The sequence below is a fragment of the Bos mutus genome, chromosome 2, assembly GCF_027580195.1.
Source record: "Bos mutus isolate GX-2022 chromosome 2, NWIPB_WYAK_1.1, whole genome shotgun sequence".
Lineage (NCBI taxonomy): Eukaryota > Metazoa > Chordata > Mammalia > Artiodactyla > Bovidae > Bos > Bos mutus.
In genome coordinates, this window is record NC_091618.1 from 31,803,043 (window position 1) to 31,815,103 (window position 12,061).

General features: G+C 39.9%; 1 protein-coding gene across 1 annotated transcript in view; it reads left to right on the plus strand.

The window, feature by feature from the left end:
* PECR (peroxisomal trans-2-enoyl-CoA reductase) overlaps positions 1-12,061 on the plus strand; it is a 53,853-nt gene that overhangs the window by 23,806 nt on the left and 17,986 nt on the right. Inside the window, exons 5-6 of the mRNA XM_005896179.3 lie at positions 1,490-1,586; positions 4,611-4,721. Coding sequence (XP_005896241.2) covers positions 1,490-1,586; positions 4,611-4,721 — 208 coding nt within the window. The remainder of the gene's footprint in view (positions 1-1,489; positions 1,587-4,610; positions 4,722-12,061) is intronic.

Consider the following 12,061-nt stretch of genomic DNA (forward strand, 5'->3'; position numbering starts at 1 on the left):
GTTCCATTTGGCCAATAAGGGGAGTTCAGAGAAAGCCTCTCTCTGAGAAAGCCTCTCTCTGCATCTGCTGTTTTTCAAGGGACCCCAGCTGAAAATGATCGCTCCACCAGGGCAGCAGCATACTTCGGGGGGGTGTATTCCGCCACCCTTCACCCGCCTCTTGCTCACATTCTGCAGACTGCTTCCCATGCTGAAATTCAGAAAGTGCTTTCTGTCTCTGGTCTTCCACCTGCTTCTTTCTCTCGAGAGGCGTGTGGGGGGTTGAGGGCTGTTCGAGAGTCTGGACTTCATGTGGTGGCCCTGGTGGTCAGGGGATGAGGACAAGGGGAGAAGCACCTCTAGGTCCTCCTCACAGAAGAGGGCCCGGACTTGACTGTGCGTCCTGCAGACGCTCATCTGTTCTGTTCCCGCCTCTTGCTTCCGGTGGTGTAAAGCAACGCATTAACCCTGTGACCCTGCCCAGCTGGGAGGTACTCCAGAAGGGCCCCTCCTAGCATTGGTGTCAAGCAAGGAAACCCGTCGTGTGAATCCCCCCGGGATGGGTGGATGTAGTGTGACACAGGTGTTGGCTGCATTTGATGATGATGAGGTTGCTCAGGTAACTCTGGCAGATGGGAGCAGTTGGCTTCTGCCTGGAGTCCTGCTAGGGCTCTGCAGCCGACACTGGGGTGGGAGTGGGCTTTCATCAGGAAATTGGGGCTCTAGCGGTAATCTCTAGTAAGGAGTGGTTACATGCTTGGAAATTCTAAACCATGGTATGTCTCTACCTTTTGCACCATATGGGTGCAGACCAAAATATTTTGAACCTCTTCCCTGGAAATATCTTAACATTTATTTAAATTTTGGTATGTCTAGAAGTTCTTTTGATATTATTTCTAGCCTGACATATGAATTTCATATACCTTATTACCTAAAATTGATTTAAAGAATAACCACACTTGTAACCCTCCAAATTACCAGTTTACTTATTTTCTTTCATAATTAAAAGTTCCTCAAAATATTCCTGTTTTGCACATGGTGATTTGGGGGGAACTTGTGTGGGCCTTGGGGCTTCCCAGGTGGCGCAATGGTAAAATCCACCTACCAGTGCAGGAGATGCAAGAGACGCAGGTTCATTCCCTGGGTTGGGATGATCCCCTGGAGTAGGAAATGGCAACCCACTCCAGTAGTGTTGCCTGGAAAATTCCCTGGACAGAGGAGCCTGGAGGGCTACAGTCCATGGGATCTCAAAAGAGTTGCACGTGACGGAACATGCATGCAAACAGGAAGATGTGGGCCTTGACTTATGTGAGATTTGTTTGACGAGCAGATAGCTATAGTTTCACTTTAATATTGAAGGACCTGGTTCTTTTTTATGGCTCAGACAGGGACTCATAATAAGAATCTTCTTGCGGGACTCTGACAGGTCACTGGTAAACCTATCAGTTTAGGTAATATGAGACATGGTCAATAGAAGCTGATGGTGATGTTTGTATTTTGTCTTTTAAAGGCATAGCGGAGCTGCCAGAGAAGGTGTTTACAACCTCACCAAGTCCTTAGCTTTGGAATGGGCCAGCAGTGGAGTAAGGATCAATAGTGTTGCCCCCGTACGTAAATGTTCAATATGAAAGCTCTTGACAAATTGTGCTTTTCTGATTTCATTTGTGTTGTTCATAGAGGTATTTGTTAATATGCATGTGTACTAGAAAAGATTGGCTTTTAAAAATAGATAAAATCAGAAAGAAGTACGCTTTGATTTACAACCAGATTGTCAAGAAGGTTAAATTAAGTCAGTGATTCTCAATCCTGGCTGTATACGAGAATTATCTGTGAAATAGTTACAAAATAGTGATATATAAGCTTGAAATGCTGGGCTGGATGAAGCACAAGCTAGAATCAAGATTGCTGGGAGAAAAATCTATAACTTCAGATGTGCAGATGACACCACCCTTATGGCAGAAAGCGAAGAAAAACTAGAGAGCCTCTTGATGAAAGTGAAAGAGGACAGTGAAAAAGTTGACTTAAAACTCAACATTCAGAAAACTAAGATCATGGCATCCGGTCCCATCACTTCATGGCAAACAGATGGGGAAACAATGGAAACAGTGTCAGACTTTATTTTTCTGGGCTCCAAAATCACTGCAGATGGTGACTGCAGCCATGAAATTAAAAGACACTTACTCCTTGGAAGGAAAGTTATGACCAACCTAGACAGCATATTGAAAAGCAGAGACATTATTTTGCCAACAAAGGTCCATCTAGTCAAGGCTATGGTTTTTCCAGTGGTCATGTATGGACATGAGAGTTGGACTACAAAGAAAACTGAGCGCCGAAGAATTGATGCTTTTGAACTGTGGTTTTGGAGAAGACTCTTGAAAGTCTCTAGGACTGCAAGGAGATCTAACCAGTCCATCCTAAAGGAGATCAGTCCTGGGTGTTCATTGGAGGGACTGATGTTGAAGCTGAAACTCCAGTACTTTGGCCACCTGATGCGAAGAGCTGACTCATTGGAAAAGACCCTGATGCTGGGAAAAATTGAAGGCGGGAGGAGAAGGGCACAACAGAGGATGAGATGGTTGGATGGCATCACCGACTCAATTGACATGAATTTGAGTAAACTCCAGGAGTTGGTGATGGACAGGGAGGCCTGGCGTGTTGCAGTCCATGGGGTTGCAAACGGTCAGACACGACTGAGCGACTGAACTGAACTGAACCCAACTATGGAAACCAGGTATTGGTGTTTTTAAAAGCTGGTTCACTTTCTCAGTGAAGGATATTCAGATTCAGTGAAGGTTGAGAATCACTGCTTTAAGGAATGAATTTTCCTAGATTATCTTGTTGTTTCTTGGTATGTCATTAATTCTTTATTAGGAGAGAGAGAAACTTCAAGTCAAAGTTCTAGGAAAGGATTTCCAGTTGAAGGTCAACTGAAAGTCAAGGGAAAACTTCTCTGAAACATAATGTAAACAATAGGGGAAAAAATTACCATATGTTCAGCTTCAGAAACTGTCACATTATGTTGGGCTTCCCTGATAGTTCAGTTGGTAAAGAATCCACCTGCAATGTGGACGACCTGGGTTCGATTCCTGGGTTGGGAAGATCCCCTGGAGAAGAGAAAGGCTACCCACTCCAGTATTCTGGCCTGGAGAATTGCATGGACTGTATAGTCCATCGGGTCACAAAGAGTCAGACGTGACTGAGCGACTTTCGCGTTCATAAGACATAACCTATGCAATGAAGATCCTGCATTCTGTAGCTAAGACTCAACGCAGCCAAAATAAATGAATAGGTTTTTTCTTTTAAAGACAGAACTTTAAGCTTCCTTGGTCCTTTTATGTCGACCACATAATCCAAGAGGGATAATAAATGAGACTTTGCACATATCCTGCAAAACTCAGCTCAAATTCACTTCTCTGTGATGATTCCTGGTCATTGCTAAGAGAGTGATCATCCCCTAGTCTGGGGGTATTACCTGTGGATCTATTAATATCTATATAGTTACAGATAATATATATATATATGTAGATAATATCTATAGATAGTTATCTATGCTACTCAGTGGAAACTAAAGCATGAGCTGATTTGTGGATGTTAGAGAGATCTTATCTTTAACAAATGCAGGTTCCTAGCCAGAAGCTTCACATCCTTTTAATCCTTTGGGGTTGACATTACCTTTTCTACCCATTCTTAAATATTTATAGGACAGATTGGATAGATTTCCATTCTGAATGTTGATTCTTTGGAATGTTGGTCTCCACATACGCATTTCTGGACAACCTTTAATGATGTGTTGATGCTGTAACCATAATACTAAAGTCACATTTGTCCTCCAGAGATGTTTTGGGGTTTAATGTCTAAAGCTTAATACCTCTGGAAGATTCCATCCTCTTTAAATGAAAGCCTGAGAAGTTGATTAATCAGAAACCAGTATATCACCCCAATATTGTTTGGAGTAATTAATACTGCCAAGTTTCTTCCTCACATTCTCATCTCTCCTGTCTTCTCCTCTCCTTCGAATAATCTGTTGTAGTTATGAGCCAATAACAAGCAGCTTTATCCTGTGTTAAACAGCTTTTGAGTAATTTTTTTTTTATAAACCATTGAAAGCTACTAAAAGTTGAATAAAATAATTCTTAAACAAAATTTTAATTTATTTATATTGGATTCAAATTTTTTGTTTGTGATTTCTTTCCAGATAAAAAGCCATGAAAATATTGTATTTTCTAAGTCCTACTTAACCATAGGCCAGTTTTCCATCGTAAAACATAGAAGCCTTAGTGGAAGACAAAATAGACTATCCTGTTCTATTGTCCCCAGTTAAGGGCTTCTCTGATATGTTCATATGATTATGCTTTCAGAAGCCAAGTCTTTTATGAAAACATCCCAAGCTTGGGTGGTTATTAGGGGAGGGGAGGTCACAAAATGAGCATTCAGATTATCCTTTTTTAGTAGAGGTTGACTGTATTTCTTTGACCATATTGAGAAAAATTAACATTACAAATGTGAACTTAAACCGCTATTAAACTTAAACCACTTAATTGTTAGTGTTGGATGACAGACTGCCTTGTTGTCTTTCCAATTAAAATTTAATTTTATGTACTTTGTTTTTTCCTGTTTTATTTTAAACATAGGGAACCATTTATTCCGAGACTGCTTTTAGCAACTATGATTATTTGACAAAAGACCTGCTTAACAAGTACATTCAAAAGATCCCAGCTAAAAGATTTGGATTTCCTGAGGAGGTAATGTGTATTTCTAACATTGATGAATTACTTTGTTTTATACTTTGGAGATTTGTAACATTTTAGTGTCCTTTTCACATAGTCTGATTTGTTAATAGAGAAGATTGCTCCCATGCCCTCAAACTATGTTCCCTGTGCTTTTTGGCTGCCAGGAATACTGCGCTCGTGGTGCCTTGAATACTCACTCATAAATAAGCTGTATTTATTCAGGAATGAATGCAGTGTCGGTTAAGAGCAGCATGTTTTTATTGTTTCATTGCACTTTTCAGCTCTTTTCAGTTGTTTTATAGTACACAGAATCTCAGATATGCAGATGACACCACCCTTATGGCAGAAAGTGAAGAGGAACTAAAAGTCTCTTGATGAAAGTGAAAGAGGAGAGTGAAAAAGTTGGCTTAAAGCTCAGCATTCAGAAAACGAAGATCATGGCATCTGGTCCCATCATTTCATGGGAAATAGATGGGGAAACAGTGTCAGACTTTATTTTTTGGGCTCCAGAATCACTGCAGATGGTGACTGTAGCCATGAAATTAAAAGATGCTTACTCCTTGGAAGGAAAGTTATGACCAACCTAGATAGCATATTCAAAAGCAGAGATATTACTTTGCCAACAAAGGTCCGTCTAGTCAAGGCTATGGTTTTTCCAGTAGTCATGTATGAATGTGAGAGTTGGACTGTAAAGAAAGCTAAGTGCTGAAGAACTGATGCTTTTGAACTGTGGTGTTGGAGAAGACTCTTTAGAGTCCCTTGGACAGCAAGGAGATCCAACCAGTCCATCCTAAAGGAGATCAGTCCTGAGTATTCATTGGAAGGACTGATGTTGAAGCTGAAACTCCAATACTTTGGCCACCTGATGTGAAGAGCTGACTCATTTGAAAAGACCCTGATGCTGGGGGGGATTGAAGGTGAGAGGAGAAGGGGACCACAGAGGATGAGATGGTTGGATGGCATTACCGACTCAATGGATGTGAGTTTGGGTAAACTCAGGGAGTTGGTGATGGACAGGGAGGCCTGGCGTGCTGTGGTCCATGGGGTCACAAAGAGTTGGACAAGAGTGAGTGACTGAACTGAACACAGAATCTAAGCAAGTCAGACAATTATGACAAAATGAAGTTCCGTACCTGATTTCTGTAAGGTGACCAGTTTTAAGTCTGTAAAAATCAACAGCTTTCTTAAATGCCAGCAAGATCAGTCTTAAAATATAATTTTTTAAAAAAGAGATATATTTCACAATAATAAGAATAAAAACTAAAAGAACCCAAAGTGAACTTAACTCTAAACGAAAAAAAGTTTATTACTGAAGAACAGAAAAAAAAAGACCAAAATAAATAGAGACATGCCATATTCCTCAATGGAGAGACTCAATTTTACTAAAATGAAGTTTCCCTAAATCATACATACACATTTAATATATCTTTGGAATTAATACATTGATTCTAAAGTTTTCCCTAGAAAAATATTTATGCCAAAATGCCCAAAAGGTTTTGAATAAGAATAATGAGGGGATTTGACCTTCCTGCTGTCAAAACATACTGTAGGGCTTCCCTGGTGGCTCAGTGGTAAAGAATCTGTCTGCCAACGCAGGAGACACGTATTCGATCTCTAGTCCGGGATAATCCCACATGCTACAAGTAGTTAAACCCATGTACCACAACTGCTGAGTCTGTGCTCTAGAGCCCAGGAGCCACAACTACTGAAGCCCATATGCCTTAGAACCCTGTGCTCTGCAACAAGAGAAGTCACTGCAGTGAGAAGCCTGCTCACCATAGCTGGAGGGTGGCCCCTGTTTTCCACAACTAGAGAAAAACCCACACAGCAGTGAAGACCCAGCATGGCCAAAAAGAAATAAAATTATTTAACCACCCCCTCAAAATGCATACTATAAAGCTACAGTTGTTTCCTACATTTGGGGCTGGTACTGGAAGAGATTAAAAGTAGTGGGATAGAATGGACTGTCATATCAGTACTGTACACACACACACAGTTTATAGGATAAAAGTAACATTTCAAATCTACAAGGAAAGAGTATTCAGCAAAAGTCTTACAGCAGTTGGCTGTTCATTTAAAAATAAATTAGACTCACCCATCTCATATCACATACCAAATAATTTTCAGATATATTAAAAAGCTAAATATAAAAGCAATGCCATAGAACTCTAAGAGAAAAATGTTTTCTAATTCCTAGAGCTAGCTTTCATTATCAGTTTGATGTATATCTTTCCAGAAATTTACTGTGTATGCTTAAAGATATTTCTATTTACTGACCTTTTTTTTTAGAAAAATGGGATTCTATGTTTTTCTGCAACTTGCTATGGCTGTAGCATTAGACCCTGTTGCTGCACATTGAGATTTTATTAATTTTTTTATATTGTAATAATTCTGCAGTGAACATTCTTGACTATAGTCATGAACTCTTATGTGGAGGGTAGCTTTCTAGAAGTAGAATTCCTGAACTAAAATAGACTTGCATATTAAATTTTAGAAGATACTGTTAAATCCAACATTTGATGAGCTATTTTGAGCAAGGTGCCAGATTTTTATTTGGAAAACTGAGAGTGATTTTGAAAGAATTTTAATCAAGGGATTTATCTGATTAAGCTTTTATTTTGGAGAGAACCCTCCTTATGTTTTCTGAACAATTATATATTGTCTATATGCTGTGCTGTGCTTAGTCATTCGGTCGTGTTCAACTCTGAGACCCCATGGACTATAGCCCACCAGGATCCTGTGTCCATAGTCTGTAGTTACTGTATTAAAATTTGACATTGAGAAATTCAAGAAATATTTATGAATTCATTTAAAATAATCTTAATAAAATCATGGATGTTAGAGTTGGACCATAAAGAAGGCTGAACGCCAAAGAATTGATACTTTTGAACTGTGGTGTTGGAGAAGACTCTTAAGAGTCCCTTGGGCTGCAAGGAGATCAACCAGTCCATCCTAAAGGAAATCAATCCCAAATATTCGTTTGAGGGATTGATGCTGAAGCTGAAGCTCCAGTACTTTGGCCACCTGATGCGAAGAGCTGACTCATTGGAAAAGACCCTGATTCTGGGAAAGATTGAAGGTGGGAGGAGAAGGGGATGACAGAAGATGAGATGGTTGGATGGCATTACCGACTCAATTGATGTAAGTTTGAGCAAGCTCTGAAAAATGGTGAAGGACAGGGAAGCCTGACATGCTGCAGTCCATGGGGTTCCAAAGAGTTGGATACGACTGAGCAGTTGAACAACAAATAAAGGCATTTAATACTATAATATTTTTAATGAAAAAATAGCTGCATTTTAAAATACGAAAATGAACAATTTTTGCTTTGTTTTACATGTTTTACACAGTTCTTTAATGTATGGCTTAATAGAAAACAGCTGGACTCTCACATCTGCTTCTGCTTTCAGTCTGTTACAATATGTTGTTTTGGTAAAGCATGCAAAGAAAATCTGGCTTCATGCCAGTTAAAAGGAGGCGTATTTTAGCAGTCTTTCTGAGTAACGGTGGACATTCTTCTTTAATATTCAACAAGTGACAGTTTCTTTTTTTTTTCCTATTGCTCTGTATTTTATGTATTAAATGACCTGCCCCATTACAATGTATTGGTACATACATGGCGCTTCCAAGGTGGCACTAGCGGTAAAGAACCTCCCTGCCAATGCAGGAGACATAAGAGATGCAGGTTCTATCCCTGGGTCAGGAAGATCCCCTGGAGGAGGGCATGGCAACCCACTCTAGTATCCTTGCCTGGAAAATCCCATGGACAGAGTTTTCTGGTGAACTACATATAGTCCATAGGGTCACCAAGAGTCCAACACGACTTAGCACACACAGTACACACTTGATGTTTGTACTGACGATACATTCTGTATATACTCATATCATTTTCTTCATGCGTGAGGACAAAGTATAACTATTACATAATTAAATCGTTTACTTCATGCATGAGTACCAAGTATGACTGTTACATAATTACGTAGAACAAAATGTTATTTGTACAAACTGCATTAAGTCATATCAACTCTAGTCTCCATATTTATCACAACCAATGACTTTCCTTAATCCCAAGTTTTGAGATACCCACAGCTCATCCATAAACATGCCTCTCTTCTTGCTTTGGGCCCATAGCTTGTGGTGGGTTCTAGACCTGAACTGTATCTGACATCTAGTTCTTACTTTTAAAAATATTTCTGTTTACTGACATTTTTACAAAAATGATATTCTACTGTATGTTCTTTTCTGCAACTTGCTAAGGATGTAGCATAGTATATTTAATTAGACCCTGTTGTTGCACATTGGGATTTTATGTGTATTTTTATATAAATATATCTTTATGTTTCATAAATATAAATTTGTATTTCATAAAATCTCCCAGTTTTTCCTCACTAAACAAGACATCTTGTTGGATTAATGACTGATCAGCTCATGTGCATACATAACTATGGTGTCATACATTTGAATTTTTAAAAATCTGTGGGCAACTCTGGCCATCTGAGGTCTTAGCACAGTCAAACAACAGGTAGTTTAGCCTATACAGAGTATTGTTTTCCAGGGTCAACAACCGTAAGGTATAAGTCAGTGCTTAAAATGCATAAGAAAATTGACCTCAAAGTATAAAAATATTTAATATCCAATCTTAACAAATGGCAGTTTCTTAAAGATTAATTGCAATGTGGAATCTGAAGCCATTCAGTGAACTTCTGTATTCCATTATTAAAATTCCTTAGTATTCCTTGCACTTTTACTGAGTCTTTCATGCATAGATGATTTTGTAACATCAGACGTTGGTCTTTTGGAAAATATTGATTCACTGAGTTATAGACATCTTCTGAATGTTGATACACAGTTCATGGTACAATACCAGATTCACATTTATGAATGTCACCACTGATCTCTTCCAAAAACTCTTTGGGTATTGGGAAACTGTCAAGGTCATGGTGACATGTATTGATGCAACTTTTCCAAAGTTCTAGTTTTCACTTGAAAGCTCAAATCTTGTCATTGACAACAAATGCTGTCAGTTGTTTCAGCTGCCTGGAGTGGCGCTCTCACTTGGTTCATTTTTGGAAGAATGTCTGCCAGATACCCAAGTGTGAATAATGTAGTTTGTTAGTCATTCTCTCAAGCAGAAAACAAACCGAAAAAATGTTCTGTGAAAAAAATGATTAGTTTGGTTTGCAGCTCAAGGACATGTTCTTTTCCTCGAAACAGGCTTTATACTTCTATATATAGCACAAGAGCTGAAGGTGTAATTCCCACTTCATCACACAGGATATTAAACAGATGTGTACCCAGTAGTCAAGATTAATATGATTAATAATTTTAGTGCTCATCGAGGACATTTGAAAGTGAAGCAGACTCTCCCCGCCCACTCCAGGAGTACTTACTGGTGAAAAATATTGTGACTGTTAGTACGATGCTTCATGTTTGTTTTCCTGCCATGACTTGTGCTGAGGGTCCAGGCATTTTTCCCATCATTACTTTGGCACCATTAGTACAAATGTCAACACAGTAAAAAAGACAGATAAGGACTCAGTATTGTCATAGAACAGTTGTGACTTCACAGATCCCCTGGAAAGATCTTAGGTATGCCCAGGGTTTTGCCAACCATACTGTGACTAATTGGGAAGGTGAGATGATGGGTTGCAATAAGTTGCAAGATAAGGAGAGAGTTTCAGTCTCTGTCTCATAGGGTCCTAGCATTTCCAGGTCAAGTTTTCAAGATCCTCTGGTGGCCCCAGCTAATCACTAATGTCACTTTTGGGGCTGAGCTTTGACAATAGGCTATTGGTGGAACTGTTTAGAACTGCTTATCAATGAGTTGTCTTCTTTTAAGTAATAGTTATTGGGATTGAGTTATGAGGGTCAATGTAGCTGTAGTTTTAAAAGCAACTGCCGGAGCTCCTACGATGTCCCTCCACATCTCTTGGAGACAGAATACAGCACTTGGCAGACCCCTCAAATGGCTTGTACTTGTACTCTATACTAATTTTACAAATTAGGAAACCAAGAGCCAGTGATGTTCAGTAATTTGCCTGAAGCCATACATTAGTCATGGGGGCCTCCCAGGTGGTCTAGGGGTCAAGAATCCATCTACCAGTGCAGGAGATGCAAGAGACAAGGTGAAAGGTTGTTGTTGAATCACAAGAATACACTACACCGGGATTCTTGGCCCCCGGAGGAGAAGAATTCAATCCGGGGCCAGAGACGAGGCTTGATCGCTCGGAGCTTTTGTGTAATAAAGTTTTACTAAAGTATAAAGGAGATAGAGAAAGCTTCTGACATAGGCATCAGAAGGGGGTAGAAAGAATACCCGCTTGCTAGTGTTGACAATGAAGTTATATACTCTCTAATGAATCCAAAGAATGTCTGGAGGTTGTAAAGACCTCATCAGACCTACTCCCATAATTTACATTTTAAGATAACAGAATTAGCCAGAAGGTTTAATCCAAAGACTGTCCTTAATCTAGAGACTGTCCTCAGGCAGGATACATTATTGTTATATAATCCTAAGGAATGTGGAGAAAGAAAAAAGTTTGTCCTTTCTTCCTCCTTGAGAATTCAGACCCCTCTCTCCTGGGGACCCTAGATTTCCTATCAACCTGCCTAGGAAATGACTCTCTCATTCCCCCTTTTCTTTTAGGAGAATTATGTTGCCCTGGGAAAGGGGCGTTCTCGTTCCATAACTGCTTCCGAGGCTGACAAGGGCGTTGTCCCTAAATTGGTGAGGCAACATATTCTCCTAATCCTCATATTGAGGATATCTGATCCAGGGGCCCCAAATAGTAGCTGGAGGAAGCTACAGCAGTAGCAGGAGTTTGAGCAACCATTTGTAACTTAAAAGCTTTCATGCGGCTAGAAACAAACCCAGTTATACAATTACAGATGCAGGGAGCAAACAGCAAAAACAAAACAATCAGAATCAAAATTAAAAGTCACATTATGTCCATAGTTAAAGTACAAAGTTGCACCAGTCCATTTTAGGGTTGGTAGATGTCATCAGATGAAGAAGAGGCATCGCATGTGATTGTTGTCGAAGGTATTCACAGACTTGGAGAAAGTCTTTTTCTTGAAGTGGGGATGTCCACCACAGGAAGCCTTCCACTGACGAAGAGGGGAGCTCTCCGCAGACCCAGCAGTTAGACCGATTGTGGAATGCAGCATAAGAGTGAGCCCAGGACAGGAGGACATTGTCTTGAGGATCCAATGGCAGACTCAGGATATTTGGAGTCAGCAGAAGTAGACTCACATAGATTATCAGGCCCATCTGCTGCCCTTTGCTTAATTCTAGAGCTCGGGTCAGGGCCACAAGCTCCGCTAACTGAGCACTGGCTCCTGGGGAGAGATTTTGC